General features: G+C 35.4%; 1 protein-coding gene across 1 annotated transcript in view; it reads right to left on the reverse strand.

The window, feature by feature from the left end:
- Nucleotides 1-13,438, reverse strand: part of LOC100313629 (hemolectin) — a 29,365-nt gene extending 15,927 nt beyond the window's left edge. The window contains exons 1-7 of the mRNA XM_085495035.1: nucleotides 13,380-13,438; nucleotides 10,023-10,144; nucleotides 5,610-5,908; nucleotides 5,091-5,232; nucleotides 4,282-4,401; nucleotides 1,942-2,118; nucleotides 1,455-1,526 (exon numbers count right to left, since the gene is read on the reverse strand). Coding sequence (XP_085351161.1) covers nucleotides 1,455-1,526; nucleotides 1,942-2,118; nucleotides 4,282-4,401; nucleotides 5,091-5,232; nucleotides 5,610-5,908; nucleotides 10,023-10,144; nucleotides 13,380-13,438 — 991 coding nt within the window. The remainder of the gene's footprint in view (nucleotides 1-1,454; nucleotides 1,527-1,941; nucleotides 2,119-4,281; nucleotides 4,402-5,090; nucleotides 5,233-5,609; nucleotides 5,909-10,022; nucleotides 10,145-13,379) is intronic.
- Between the last annotated feature and the right edge of the window lie 3,164 nt (nucleotides 13,439-16,602).

The raw sequence follows: 16,602 nt of genomic DNA on the forward strand, positions 1-16,602 counted from the left end.
TTAACATTTGTGATTGTTTTTTGCCCAAATATGTTTGGATCACGCAGGTTCAGAAAGAAAACACAGTAAAACTAGTTCGGGTCAATCCAGTCTAGATTTGTGATTTACACATATCCACATGTCGGTATATTCACAGTTTACTTTGCAGAGTGTAAATCACATAACACATGCAAATGACTGTAAACACAGAGAAAGCTCTGTCAAAGCAGGCTTGTTTTATTGGGCTGTGTGTCATCAATCGTTACGAGTAGGGCCTCATTTGAAATTATAAAAAGTTGAAATATTTAGGGAAAATGATCTAAACAAGTATAAATTCCATAATTGTGGTGAAATCATTGATGGTGTTTAATTTTGTACATGTTTTGATAAAACTGTTGTTTAATAAAAAACATTTTCATAAACAATTTTTATACAAGATTCATAAATATAAATCTATTTGAATACATTCTCACTACAAATTACACAATATTTATTTTCTAATGGCGTTTCTTCACACCACAAACTATTGGAATCCTGCACACGTGTGAGTAGTTCGGTGACACATTTTATAGCTACGCCCAAAATAGTCCATCATTTATTGCGCAACTGTGACCAAACGACATCATTCTGTTAACATCCACACATTTTCATAAAATCTCCATGCACTTTTTGACCTTTCATAAGTAAAATACACTACAATTTACTCCAGAAAAACAATTTTCTTGGTACATTCCTACATTCTTGCATACTAATGAGGGGTTCAGACACATTCCAAGCTGAACAATTTTCTTGGACTACCGGTAATAACAAAGCTGGTCAATCCTTTCCCAGCAAATATAGAACAGGAACTTGTTGAAGCCACTTATCAATAAATGTTAAATATCCCCCTTCAGCATGTAAACATGAAATTGTGCCTGTAATTTATGTTTTTTATAGGATTTTTATCAATCTATTCTGCTTCATTTGCCTGTGTCAAAACTACAAGGTCTGAAACAATGGTGTTCTCCTTAACATTTGTTGAATTATTTGTTGAGTGGCGTTCATGTTAGAGATCTGGGCGAGTCGGCATGTGCCAAATTGTGCACAGCATAGCCAAAATTTCATACTGGATTATCAAGTCATTGTTAATGAAATGTCCCTGTTGCAGTTACGGGAAATGTTATTCATGCCAAAAAAGTTACGGAACAAAAACATAGTTAGTAATTGAGAGTAAGTAAATGGCTGGTCTAGTATCAACAGCAAGATGTATTAAAAAAATTACTCTTCCAAAATCGAAATATATGATCAGAAATTAAACAGGATATGATATGCATTTTTTGTATCCAAACTGAATTTCTTTTGTCTGGGTTCATGTTCAGAGATATAGTAGTATGGTCAAAAAGCAAGATTGCAGGCAGTCAACCATCTTTGACCCGATTGTGAAACTAATTGTCATGGACATGTATCATAACATATGGGTAATTATTTCAGTTTACCTTCTCCTACGATGTACGTTGATGTAACTGACCCTGCAGACTGGCTAGCTCCAACAGTGGGCGGTGTAACACCTAAGAACATAATACAAATACAGAATAATCAAAGGATATAGTGGTATCCCAAGTGTTATATTCTACCCATCTCAACTCTCAAATCTTTGCTATAAAGAAACTCATACTTTTATTATAAGTACCAAAAAAGTGATTCAGCATTTTGCAAATGCGTTATGGCATTAAAATCATTTCAGTTGAAAAAAAATAACATTATAGGCCAAAGAAACATTTTGACAGTCTAACTTTTGCAGTGTATGGCTATTTTAACTACTGAATTACTTTGATTCTGAAGTCTTTTTCGATATGTTCCTTTTGATAGGTTGATCACTCCTTGTCTACCATTATATAGCAGGAGTATTGAAATTTAAGTGATAATTATGATTATAATAATTGTTTTCTATTCTGTGAAGAGTGTTTCCCCACTTGAACTTACCTATGCATTCAACAGTGGGTAATGGAGGGGTCCATGTATTTGTATTTGCATCACATTGGTAGGAGTCTGCAAGCGATACAGATGATTGGAAACCTTGATTGCATGATATTGAGCAGGCGTTGTTTTGATCACAGCTCGAAGATCCGTTGTTTGGTGCAGGTGGAACTTCACAGAAATCTAAAACAGTAAGAGAAAACTTCCGAGTTAGGAATAGATCATCAACTTTATTGGGTTTAATACAGACAAAAAATAATGTTCAATTTGTTGTCAATAGTGTGTCACAGTGAGAAAGTAACATTTGTTTTGGCTGCAATGAGTTATGATCGAGTTACTTCGCAGGTGTGAGTAATTTAATTACTAAAAGATTTTTATTTGAAGGTTGAAATATGAATTATATCTGTTAAGTCAATTAGGTTGTGTGATAAAAAGGTCTACACACAATTTCTGTGACACATTATCGACGCAGCTACTCTACACTCTAGTGGATATTTAATTGATTGAATTATTAAAGAGCTGAATGACAATTAAAATATTCATCAGTTCAAAATGGGAAAGAATGGACAAATCACCGAAGACAGCAGTTTGAATTCAATTGATGAATCGACCAGAGAAATGCTGTACAACTAAATGTCATCTGAATATAGAAGTCAAAATTATTGAAAAATGTAATCCTCGAAGGCGGAGCTACGTCACAGACGTTCCACGTTGCTAAGACACACACCACTGTACATGCATTTTTATGGGCTCTGTGCGTGCTGCTGTAGAACGCCGGTCGAGCCAGTGAAAATTTGAGAAAACAAACACAAGCTCAACTTTGAAGTAATCCCAAACAACCAAATTTATATATGTTACACACGTAGGGCTAATCTTGTTACACTCTTCAGGGGAGTCCCAACAACCATCCCAAAGTACCGTTTTCTGTGAGTTTTTAGCCTTTGCCAAGCTGTGAAAATGCCCGGATGTCCGCCCGAGGATACATGTTCAAAATACCTGACAACTGGTGTGGGTTGCGACATGTGACTTCTATATATAAAAGCAAACTAAATCATAAATATCAGGTAATCTGCTAGAGGTTTGTGATTGATTGATGTTTATAGAACAAAAGTCATACAAATTCAACAAGTTTGAGTATAGTGTGGCTGCAGTGACAACAAAAAAAAGATGTTCTGGGTATATCCTAGTCGACAGGCAGGTACAGAATAATTTGTGACATAACGAAAACAACAAGCCATGCATGGCACAGTCCCCGTTAGTAATCAAATTTAAGATATATAGTTATATATAGTTTTGTTTATAGTAATATAGCTGGAATATAACCATGTCAAAAAAGTACTTGTCCATATTGAGAGATATTGCTCTGGAACAGCATTCAAAATCAGCCATTTTGAATACATGTATATATATAACATGATGTATAATGAATATATAAAATTTGAATATAATCAGTCAAAGCATTTAAGAGATATGGCTCTAGAAGCCCAATCATTAAAACAAAATGGCCGCCAGACAGCCATTTTGAATCCGATCAGGAACCTGTAATGTCTAACATATGTACCAAGTTTCAACGAAATCCATCCATAAATGCTTGACCATTCGGCCATTTTGAATAGGATCGTCAAACCAATATATCTGTCTATGACATGATGTATAATGAATATTTAAAATTTGAACATAATCAGTGAAAGCAAGTCAGAGATATGGCACGAGAACCACATTCATTAAAACAAAATGGCCGCCAGTCGGCCATTTTAAATCTTATCTGAAAAACAAAATTATTTGCATCAAGGTCCCATAATGTCTAATGTATATACCAAGTTTGAACAAAATCCATCTGTAAACAGCCGAGAAATGCTTGATTTTGATGACTTTTTAGCACAAAAATGGAAACAAATTGACATGCATATTTATACTATCATGTATGATGTATGTGTGAAGTTGATTGTGATTGGTCCAGGCATATCTAAGATACAGGTCCGGACGCACGCACAGACGCACGCACGGACACACAGAGGTCAAAACATAAGTCCCCGTTTTCGGACTGCGTTCGAACGGGGACTAAAAATAATAAACCTTTCTTATAACTCAAGCCCTCTATTGCGAAGCTCATCTATGATGGGTGACATGAAGACTGTTCAAAATCATCAATATCATTTTGATGTGCATCAATGAAGCTGTTTTGAAATATTTTAATGTACTATAGATGACAGACGACCACACAAACGATTTGAATGACACTGCCTTCACCCCTTTATATGTTATTTTGATGAGAGGGCCTGATTTATAGGAACAATGTATTCTCTCTGGTTAGATAATGAAAACTCTGTTAATCGTAATACTAACCTCGTTCACAATATTCGCCGGTGTATCCATGATCACACAAACACTCAAAAACATGCTGCAGAGGATAACTTACGCAAGTGCCGCCATTTTGACAATCCACGCCTACACAATAGTTTGGTTCTGAAATTATTAGACAACAAATAGAAGTTGAGATTTTCTATACCTATCTCACCTGAAATACTGTGGAATGCTTTATTTTCACTTGGAAGTAATTTTCGCTATTTTCGCTAAAGGAATGATTCAGTGAAAATAAAATCCAGCGAATATACCTGTTTTCCTATCTTTTACATTCAACTCGCCAAAAATCAGAGAAAATAAATTCCATATAACACACCTAAAAAGTCTTTTCAGCGAAAATAAATTCCAGTGAAAATAAAGTATTTTACAGTAGACAATGTTCCATTCACTGCAAGATCTCGCGTTATCCACAAAATTGAATGTAATATCGACAAACAAACAAAATAGCATAGTGGCATCAAAACATTCCATGCTAAATTATGTGCTATACACATTTGATGATGGTCCATTTTAATAAAGTAAGATTAACTCAACCCCATATTCCTCTCAGATAGATTGACATGTCAACATTGAAATGAAATACAAGTTCAAAATCAAATTTTTCACTTTTCATACAGTACACAAAATCTCTCAGTGAATACAAAATCACCAAATAGTTTTCAGTTTTACCTTTATTGTACAATACCCATAATATCCACACATTATAAGCCAAGTACGTAACACAAATAAAGCACATTAAAATACATTCAGTACATTTACAGTACCATTTTTCGTCAATAAAAATCACTCACCATATTTGCAGCCCAAGATTTCAACTCGCATACTGATATGCCCTGAAAATGATAAAGGATGAATGCGAACATAGCGAGCGACTACTGGAGATGATATGTCATTTTTAACTTCAGTACTTCTGTCTGTATTTCCCTGGAATATCTAAACATAATAAACAATACATTATGACTAGTGATTATTAAAGGTAGCGACAAGGATAAAAGGAAACAGTGCTAAGTAGAGCCCCATCTTGGTTATTGACATCAGCTGACGTACAGAGGAATTTCAAGAAACTGAATATTTTCGCTCTCATCCCTCCAATTAAGTCACGTCAACGGTTTTCGTGGGTTGAGAATTGATTTTATTTTTATATTTTCAAGAATAAACTTTTATAGGCTGTTAAAAATTTAATGAATCTGACCCTGTGCTCGTGCTTGCTATTTGGGGCCTGCATGGTAACAAGCTCCTTTGTAAAAAGTGCAGGTCAGTGTTTGAAAACTGCTATGTTGATGTTGAGTGTACATGCTAATTCAACCTACCAGTATATCGTCTTGTGATGTTTTGAACGATTCATAATTTTCACCATCGGGACTGTACTCTAATGTATAGGCTGTCACCCACTCATCTGCATTACTGCGGCCTTGTGAAACCATGGCAGTTATGTGCATGGTTTCGCCAAGATCCACCGACAACCATTGATCATCAGTATTGTCAGCAGCGCTCCAGGCGCCATTGGAATGTAGTCTGCTGTGATAAGGCGGGAAACCGTCAATGAAACTCGAAGCGTTGAATTGCTCGTCGTTGCTAACATAATTTTCTAATAGGGGGATACTACAGACTGCAAACAGAACATGAAGTCATGTGATTATTACATCCTGACTGTATGATTTCATGCGACCATATTGACATCAGTTTCTAGGTGCCCAATCATGTATCACATTGATTTCAAAGTACCCAATCATATTATTTTCACATCAGTTTCCAAGTACCTAATCATATATCACATCAGTTTCTAAGTACCCAATAATACATTTTGTATATCACATTGGTTTCTAAGTACCCAATAATATATCTCATCGGTTTCTAAGTACCTAATCTCACATCACACTGGTTTATTAATACTCAATCATGTATCACATTGGTTTCTAAGTACCCAATCATGTATCACATCTGTTTCCAAGTACCCAATCATGTATCACATTGGTTTCGAAGTACCCAATCATATATCACATTGGTTTCCAAGTACCCAATCACGTATCACATTGGTTTCCAAGTACCCAATCATGTATCACATTGGTTTCTAAGTACCCAATCATGTATCACATCGGTTTCTAAGTACCCAATCATGTATCACATCGGTTTCTAAGTACCCAATCATGTATCACATCGGTTTCTAAGTACCCAATCATGAATCATATTATTTTCTAAGTAACCAATCAACATATTCAAATTATCACAACAATTCCAAAGAACACCAGTGAATGACAGCAAATTTCTACAGTGGCCCATAACAACAATCTCTGCAACTTATTCTGACATATAAGCAAGTTCCTGTCGCCTTAACAACTTCCAGGATATGTGAACAAGGTACACGCCAACACCTCTTAGTAATTAACTTCTTAGTAATTAACTGTCGAATTAACAGCTTTCGCTATCATCGCCTACGATAACTAACACCAGTAGTAATCATGCGCTTTCTTAAGCTCTATCATTGATATGTGAGGGCATTCTTCTTTTTTATCACGTTATACTGTGTTTGCATTTAATGAATATTCATAATTACATCTTGCGAATACTTAATATATAATATTGGTAAGTGAATTACACATGTTATTCTTTAACACAATGAAAACTTTCATTAATGTGTTGATGGTTTATTGAAATAGAGAAGCCACATTGCAATGCATGTGACCCGCAAAGTCTACTGTCACACTAGTCTGTCTTTATTTTTTTTGAACTACATGATATCATGTTATTATATTTAGTTGGATATGAATTGATCTGTATATTTCTTTGTAATGACAATAGGTTGAACTTTGTATAAACAATTTTTTGTTGTTTATAAAAGAACCCTTTTGTTTATCGTCTAGTCTGAATGCATAAGCCTTATATGCCAGGGCAACAATCAATAACACAAATCAGTGGTACAACTTCTTTCCATTAAAATCATATCTTTTTTCAAAATTGATTTAATGATTGTGGCACAGTTAGCATGATGTTAATCTTCCAAGAGACTAAATCATCTTATGTGTAGCCAACAGACTCTGGCCTCCCCAAGCATTGGACTTTGTAGGGATACATGTAGTACACACAGATAACACACAATCCTCACACTGCTTCCCTTGGATTGATAACATGAAGCCCTTGATTATCATTGTCTTATCCAGTAAGAAAATTAACAGCCCACCCCCTCACCTGTTTTAACCTTTTTGCCACCAGAATTTGTCGAAACTTTTCTTCAATTTGTTTAATATTTCCGGAAATGAACCCTAATTTTTGTGCCAACAGGCAAAATTAAAGTCAATTTTCAGTTTTCATTCAAAAATGGCTATTTTGGTTTCAATCTTCTGAAGGGAAGTGCAGACTATAAACAGGACTACTTTGTGAATTTGTGATGAAAAGAGGAAACTGGTGGTGAAAAGAGGAAGTGTGAAAAGTATGAATATGTGTACAACCATGGAACTATAAACCCCAGGAAGAACAACGGAACTAAGAGGATTAAAAAAACCTTTGTCTTAGTTTATCTTACAGTGCTTTCGCTTTTGTTTCCACAACATTAGTCATACTCCATGTTAGTTGCCGCCGATACGCCCTTATCAACTGCTTTGCTGGAAACGGAAAACTTGAAAAAAAAATTTCATATCTGCGCAGTAAAATATTTCGTTCACTACGCATGCGCAAACAAGCCGGTCTGCAGGGTGACCTTCAGTGTACTGGAAATCATGCAACGGGTCGGAGTTTTAGCGAGTTTTCATAATTTTCAATGTCGTTTTTAGATTACTTCTTGTTTTTTTCAACCCTCGAAAAACTAAGGTTGCGAAAGTTTGCGAAACATGGGGTTTCGTATGCTGTTTGTTGTCGAGATATCCCGACTTATTCCGTGTTTCCCTTTGATCGCCAGAAGTGGCAATGTGTTTTTTTTTCCCGTTGAATGTCACTCATTTATCAGTGTTTTTGTCTTGGCGCCATTGTTTTTTTATGCTATAACCGAAACAACTCGATCACGTGATCCCCGAAGTCGCCTGATTGACTCCGAAAATGACCGATAGTCGGAGATAAACGTTCATTTGCGTAAATCGGCTTATTTTTTAATGCGACGAAATAAACAGTCAAAATAAACATTCGTCATCGTGGCAACTATCATAGTTCAAAGGAAACAAAGTGGTTGTTCTTCCTGGGGGTTATAGTATCAAAGCAATGGGTTTTTAACAAGAAGTCGAAAATATCATTTTTTACCAAAAATGACAAAAATATTCACCAAAATTAGAGAATTGAAGATATCATTACAAAATGAACAAATCTGAGAGAAGTCCACATGTAGTACCTATATATGTAATATCAAAGCAATTGGACTTGCGGTTTTTAACAAGAACTCGAAAATGTCACTTTTTACAAAAAATTACAAAAATATTCACCAAAATTAGAGAATTAAAGATATCATTACAAAATGAACAAATCGGAGAGAGGTCCACATGTAGTACCTATATATGTAATATCAAAGCAATTGGACTTGCTGTTTTTAACAAGAAGTCGAAAATATCACTTTTTACCAAAAATGACAAAAATATTCACCAAAATTAGAGAATTAAAGATATCATTACAAAATGAACAAATCTGAGAGAGGTTCACATGTAGTACCTATATATGTAATATCAAAGCAATTGGACTTGCGATTTTTAACAAGAAGTCGAAAATATCACTTTTTACCAAAAATGACAAAAATATTCACCAAAATTAGAGAACTGAAGATATCATTACAAAATGAACATTTAGCTAAGAGAGGTCTACCCAAGGTACATATACACCAAGTATCAAAGTAGTAAAAAAAGTCTGGCCTTATTATAAATTTGGCATACTAGTAGTCAGTACTATGATATTCATAGTAAATTGTAAATTGCCGAAAAATTAACAGGTGTTCGATCTCCTAATAGTGAAAGATGCAGGTTTACTGAATCTTGTCAGATGTGTTGTCTTTATGCTGATTAAATACATTATGCTCGCCTTTTTATTGGTCCATTATATACCGGTAGTCAGAATTTGGGTTTAAAGTTGCCTGGTATTTGCCATAGTTTGCCACAAAAATTTTCGATTACATCCCAGCTTGGCTTGACTGCGTACTGTCCGGGCGGGAAAATGATTACTCACACTCGCTTGTAAAGTCGAATTTACCTTAATGTTACAAGCGACTGTGATCTGTCCAAGACGAAAACACTTGACCATAAGTTTGATAAAACATAGACAGAATATACTGTCCATGTTTAAAAGCAACCCTACCTTCCCGTGTTCTTGTGAAGAGATATACTAGTTGTTGTCAGAAAACCTTAGGCCTCCATGCCTTTTCGACTATACCATTTTCTGTGTGGGGGTTGCTGCTTTGATTGTACCACAGTCCCGTGATTGAGGGACTGTGCACGTATGTACATAAAGTTTGTGAGGAGCCTGCCGGTGTGGCAGTTGTCTACATATCATGGAAAACGCTAAGTCGGCAAGAAATTTGTTTACAAATCGCGGAAGTTGCTTTGGACGAGAAACTTGCTTTACATACCGTGGTGGTTGGGTCGTGGAAGTGTAAAGTTGCTAAATCTGCGAAGTCGGCGCGAAAAGTTGCTGCCGCAGAAGTTGGCTGCGAAAATTTCAATCATCGACCACAGGGCATCGACGCAAATAAGTTAGAGATTGCAATTTTCACCAACAGAGGGCGTTTCCTTATAACTCTGAGTACGAGTACTTACCAACACAGCCGGGAACACTGTGTGAGGGCGCCCATCTATAACTGGTATGTTCACAGATAAACTCCGTGTCGTCGTATTCCTCTGGTACTATATAACCAGGGTTGCAATATGGTATACATACTCTGTAAACAAAACAATCATGAATAATATTTCAGTGATTTTGTAAATCACGCGTTTTATTGACATTTCAAAACTTTGTTGTAATTCATGATAATAATTAATTTTACACTATAAATACCCCCCCCCAAAAAAACATACGTTTGACCGGTCTAACAAGATATTTGCCATATTACTAATGCCACTACAATTTATTCCATCAAGAACAAAAAATTAGACAAGACAACAACAGCCGGCTGACATGGCTCCACTTTATAGTAGATATTTGGAGTTATCTTCACGAAATGATATCTTCTCAAATCTGGAAGAGATCCACCAAGGCACATATATACCAAGTATCAAAGCATGCGGACTTGCCGTTTTCAAGAAGAAGTCGAAAATGTAATGTTGACGCCAACGGACGACGACGGACAATCCGTAATATGAACAACTCCGCTTTGTCAACTTAAAAAGCCGCTAGACTTAAAAAAAAGTATCATATGGCCAAATAATATATTGTATATATTTTTGCACAAATAATACAGAATAATAAATGGAATATCCATTCCGTCACGTGATACAAACCGATAAAAGAAAAACTTACGTTCGCTGTGCTTCATCATTACATGTCACATTTCCGTTGCTTGGCAACCCTAGAGCTGGACATTCTGAGAGTGAACCTGTTTATTAGGAAATCGGAGATGAAGATAAAAAGAAAATTTTAGTCGAACGTCCAGCAACACCACCCTTTCTTCCAATAAATGTTTGATGAGAGTACAAAAAGACGCCGTAAAATGAATTTTAGCAAATGGAATCTTTTTAAAATGTCAACAATATTAACCCAAATCAAATTGGATTGTTTTGTTAAATTATTGGACTGGATTTTTTTTTATTGGAAAGCAGCATTTTAAAAGACGGAATTATCGCTGATTTATCTAATTGACGTGATTATACAATTTGTGTTATATTCGATCAAAATTTGCATTTCTGCACTGGTTTCTATGGTGAAAATATTCTTTCATATTTCAATATTCAGCTTGGTAAAATGGATGAAATTTCATTCATATTATCGACAGGAATCCTAATATTGTTGAAAGACTAAACACATGGCATTTAATTTAGCGAGTTTCCGGTGTAATAATAGTTTTCCCAATATATGCAATAGGAAGCTCTTTTACATAATGCTCAATGGTACACAATTTAAAATAATGTAAGATTTAATTATTTTGGTGACGTGCAAGTCTCTGCTCATCTATAATAAAACGTTACCAATACTATTATGTTTTGGGTACAGCAAGTATCAATATCAATGTCATGATTTGCAGGATTTTTTAGTTGTTGTTCGCATATGAAGAACCTTGAGATAAAAGTTGTTTTTGACTAATTTGGTAACAATCAAGTTGTAAACTGAGAACAGATTTCTCAAGGTAAGTGAACTAAGTGAGTATTGGTCACCAAACCGGGGAGGAGAATAACGAACTGGAGAGGAGCACTATTGCTCAACTGCTAGGCCTGAGTCTAAATACTCACGAGATGTTCCATGACAATGTATCAATATCATTATGCAAACAACTAAACTAAACGTCATAGCTTCAAATCATTACACAAATACAATGTATTTATCTCTTTATCTAAACTCAATGAAAATACATATGAATCGTTGTCAAAAGCACATCGCTATTTAGGCTCGATTATATCTACCACACGCGTCCTTGTGGGAACGAACGTAGCCTTTCGTATACGAGATTTAATTACCTTTTATCCAAATACGTCTTTAGAAAAGTATACATCCGTACATTATTTGCTGAACCTCTGAATACCCGGGCAATTAATTAACTAACCCGCATCAATTGAACGACTCGAAATAGCAGAACATCTGGATTTTTGTACACAATTTATGTGTTCAATTGCTAAGTTAATGAGATGTATATTTGGTTGAGCCTGCTTGCTTCCCCTCTACCTTTCCCCGTGTACATTAACTACATCGTATAATGCTTTTCTGTCCTGACCTATTATCAACGTTGTTTGAACAAGTGTTAGCCATTTCATAACAGCCTTTCAAAGAATGATACGCAGTACCGAATAGATCTGTTATCGGTGTAACCGCACTGGCATCAACCTAAACAAACAGTCTGCATTCCTGTGTTTTCAAGTTGAAAACAATGCCTTGGGATTCATGTAAACTTTTATAGGCTGCAATATCGCGACTGGCATTCCCATCAATCCGCTTAATTATATCACTCAATACGACAATGTACAACCAAGCTTTTGGACCACGTTTTCGTTGAACAGCTGCTGTGCACTATTTTTCAATTGAATTTCCTGTGAAGCAACACGTTCAACTAAATGTAACCACCCGTATTTATCGTGGCTACATCTCGTGAAATCAGCAAATGATCGATATGCTCCCATTAACTTCTTGTGAGATTAGCTAATTATAGAAGCGCACCTATCTACATCTCGTGAGATCTACATTTACATCTCGTGAGATCGGCTAATAGTCGAGGAGCGTTCATTTATCAACAGGACATGTACAGAAGTCAAAATTGTTAATTTATTCTAAACTGGAACTAAATATTACGCATCTCTCTTGAATCTATAGCTCTAGGAAAAACTGGAATATTTTCGGGGTTGACTGGGACTTATGTAAAGTCTTTGTCAGTAAAATGTTATTGAATATGCTCTTCTCACGCATGTTATGTGCTTTATTTTCTTTATTTTTAAAATTAATGTCATGAGAATGGAAAAAAAATGTTAAAATACTTAAGTGAAGTTTTAACATTCAATCATCAATATGTTTCTGTTATTCCCTAACGTAACAACTAACAACAGTTAACAATTTACTGACAAACAGTGAAATCAGTGACTCACAATGAGTTGAGATGCCATCTTCAAATTACGAATTGGTGAAATCGTAACTTAAATAATTGCTACTCACTAGAAAAATACAAAATAAATAAGCTCTGTGATTTAGTGTGGGACATGTCCACACATGAAGATATAGTGAATTTCACGAAGGCATAATTTTAAAACATATACCCTGGAAGACCCATTTAGTAACGTCCATTACACATGAGTATTTGCGGGCTTGCTCCAATCTATGGCAGATTTACTGTCATGCATCCGTTAACGCGTTGTGATCGGTCAAGTTGTTTTTAACCGCCATTTTAAATTTCTGAATCATTGAAAATTTATTTTATAAATAAAAAAAAAAAAAAAAAAACTTCCATGCCTTCATGAAATTCATTGTAATACAATTACCGATCTTCACAGTGCGTGTTAACGCACAGAAGCGCCATCATATCAGAGAATGTGGTCATAGTACAAGGTTATTTTCAGACCACAACTAATTGAGAAGTGATCGGCGTAGATTCATCCTTGGAATAATACGACCTCGATTTTTTTTTTCAAAATAATTAAAACCGAAATGGAGGAATCCCGCGTATTAACTTCAAAAGTATGCAATAGCCCATGAACTCAATGAAACGAGAAACAGGATTTTTTTTCCTAGCCTAACCTCGTTTGAATGGAAAGGAGGGGAGAAGTTAGAATGACCTACTTCATCGGATCTCATATTCACATGTGGAATCAATTTTAAAAAAATTTAGCACCAATTGTCAAAATGACGATTCAGAAAAAAATATACGAGTCTTTTTTCACAATGACTGGCATGTGCACGCTGTAATGATGCGAACGAAACGTAATCGACTAATAACTTTGAAGGGAAAATCACGTAAAATATGCATTAATCAGACGGCCATGTGCTCAGGCCTACTTTGTTCACGTTCCGTTTATATTAATAGTACTGAATCGCAGCAACTAGGTTAATAACGACTGTCAAGTGTGGACAGGGGAAAAGTATAACTCGTGATACCATGGTTGCATAGATCTAGGGAGCAGTGGACTCGGGGTTTGAACTGCATACATGAATTGGGTTGTAGATCTGATTGATTTTTTTTTTTTTTTTTGGAAATAGAAAGTTGTTTTAGAGTAAGAGGTTTAGACGCCTGTTGCATACAGATGGGATGATGGTTAATCAAATACGGAATGAGGCCTGGGTAATGTTAAGTTTATTCAACAAATAATAATTGCGACACACTTTTTAGCAAACATAACAAACTACATTATGCGTTACGTATTGCGTCACCATGAATGATCCAGGACAGTGTGTGCACAATTATCAATATATAACCAATATTTCGTAACAGTCAGCTTAAATACTAGTGTACGAGGGACATACCTTAACATATGATTAAATAAGTCTGTAAGGAACATTCCTTAAAACGCTATTTAACAAATATATCATGTGTGTTCCCTAGCACAGATTTCGACAAGTCTGTCAGTTACATTCCTTATAATTAATTATCATAATTTTGGAGAAAATTTGTCATATGATCAATGAGCTATTGCTCCATAGCACAATAAAGTAGCATTCTTTTGTGCGTTACGATGACGTTTTTTTTTTTTTTTTGAAAACTCGTCTTAATATTTTTCAAAAATCGCCATATTTTGGACAACCCCATAGAATACAATGTTGAAGAAAAATTGTTCGAAACGTTTGTGGGATATGGAAATTATTTTCAAGGGCGATGCTTTGTATCCTGTGACCGTAGTTGCAGCATGCATGGACACACCGCATCAGTGAAAATGACCTCCATCTCCAAGAAAGTCGTAACTACTTATTTTGTTACATGATAATTTGCATAGTTATTTCATTTCTCTTGATAATCTTGTTTGTACAAAAATGTGATTTCGGAATTTTTATTATTTGAACTCACATAACCATAGTTCGAAACATTATAAATGATGTATCAAAATATAACGCTGAACTCAACTTTAGAAACTATTTTACCTCATTTTCATATTTTCGCCATATATATATACTGTAAAACATGTTGAAAAAGCGACATGCAATTTTAGCGAATTGTGGTAAGATGGCGTAAAAGCGATTTGTCGATTTAGCGAATCTCTCTTGTCAATGTAGATTTTCCTGTTTTCACAATTCTTGTCTATCGCCTTAAAAAACAAATGCGCAGTTATCACCTCCATAAAAAAACAAAGAAAAACTGCCAAGTGTAATAAGGAAGCGCCCCAGATTTTTATGTTTCGGATTACTGTATACAAATCCCCAAGCCTTGGCCATTTTGAATTTATAATAAAGTCATTAGCAACATCTTGAATTTCGCTAAATTCGCGAAAAAGACATGCTCGCGAAAAAAGACGTGTTTTATATATATACCAATATTATTCAAGCTTATGCCTCTATCGATACCACATCACATGCATTTTAATAGGAACATTCCTTAATACTAGTATATGGGGTAACCGTACGCAAGCTTAGTCACTTGGGGGCTGAAAATGAATTAATACTATTTTTTTTAAAGTCATCCGCTATACGCATATAAAGTTATGAAACATGGCACCTAGTGAAATCGACATTATGTTTCATAACTTGTTCATTTATATGCGTATAGCGAATGACCTTTTTTTTTAATAATATTTATTCATTTTCAGCCCCAAGTTACTGTGTACGCAAAATCACAGAAATTCGCAATTCCAGACACAGGGTTCAACCATAGACCTGTTTTCTAAGGTCTATGGTTCAACAAAATAATCTTCTTATGTAAGCGGTTATCATCACCAAAACTGACAAACTGCCTCGAATATCACAGGGCGATATGTAGGTTAAGCTTCAGTCAGGGTGGACTATGTTTATGGGGATATCAATCAAACAACAAGTCATATCGTTTTACGCTCGGGCACGATCCATTAACAAAACTACCGATTACATAATAATCTAATCAATAAAGCAATGCTACATATGAATTGTAAAGCTGAATGGTGTGAACAGGATAGTCGCATCTCGTATTTTATACTTTTCTTTTTCATGGCATTTTATGATTGTGTGAACGTCTTTTAATTTTGCAGAGATGAGAGAACTCGATAGTTTCATACACAGATTTGCATATTGCTAATATATTCACGTTCTCTGAAAGTAGGAAAGTTGGTATCGTCCAGAAATTGTAAAAAGATTTGTTTATAAATATTTTTTGTTCATCGAAACAGTCCTATTTCAAATTCAAAATGTCTTTAATGATTCTTTAATTATTTATGCGGTTTTGTGTAAGTAAGCTTACATATTGGACGAAGGAAAAATCAAATTCTAAACAAAGGGTTTCATATCATATAGAAATAACGCTGTTTCAACCAATAATTTAAAGCGGAGGGGTCGTCACCTGCGCACGCGCGGGTATTGAGTTCCAAGCGATATAGGCAACACACGCTAAGAACGCAAAGGCTCATGGGTAGACGCTTGTTTGTAAACAATGACATCGTTGACGCTGCAGGTCGGCTTCCTTTCTACACCGATCTGTGCTGGGGCAGCGCTTCCTGTGACGACACAACGCAATGACATGCTATGGCCACCTGATGCATGCGCAGGTGACGATACCTCCGCTTTAAAAAATACTTCTATGGTCAAACT

This window comes from Saccoglossus kowalevskii, chromosome 21 (assembly GCF_978046115.1).
Source record: "Saccoglossus kowalevskii chromosome 21, keSacKowa6.1, whole genome shotgun sequence".
NCBI classification, from domain to species: domain Eukaryota; kingdom Metazoa; phylum Hemichordata; class Enteropneusta; family Harrimaniidae; genus Saccoglossus; species Saccoglossus kowalevskii.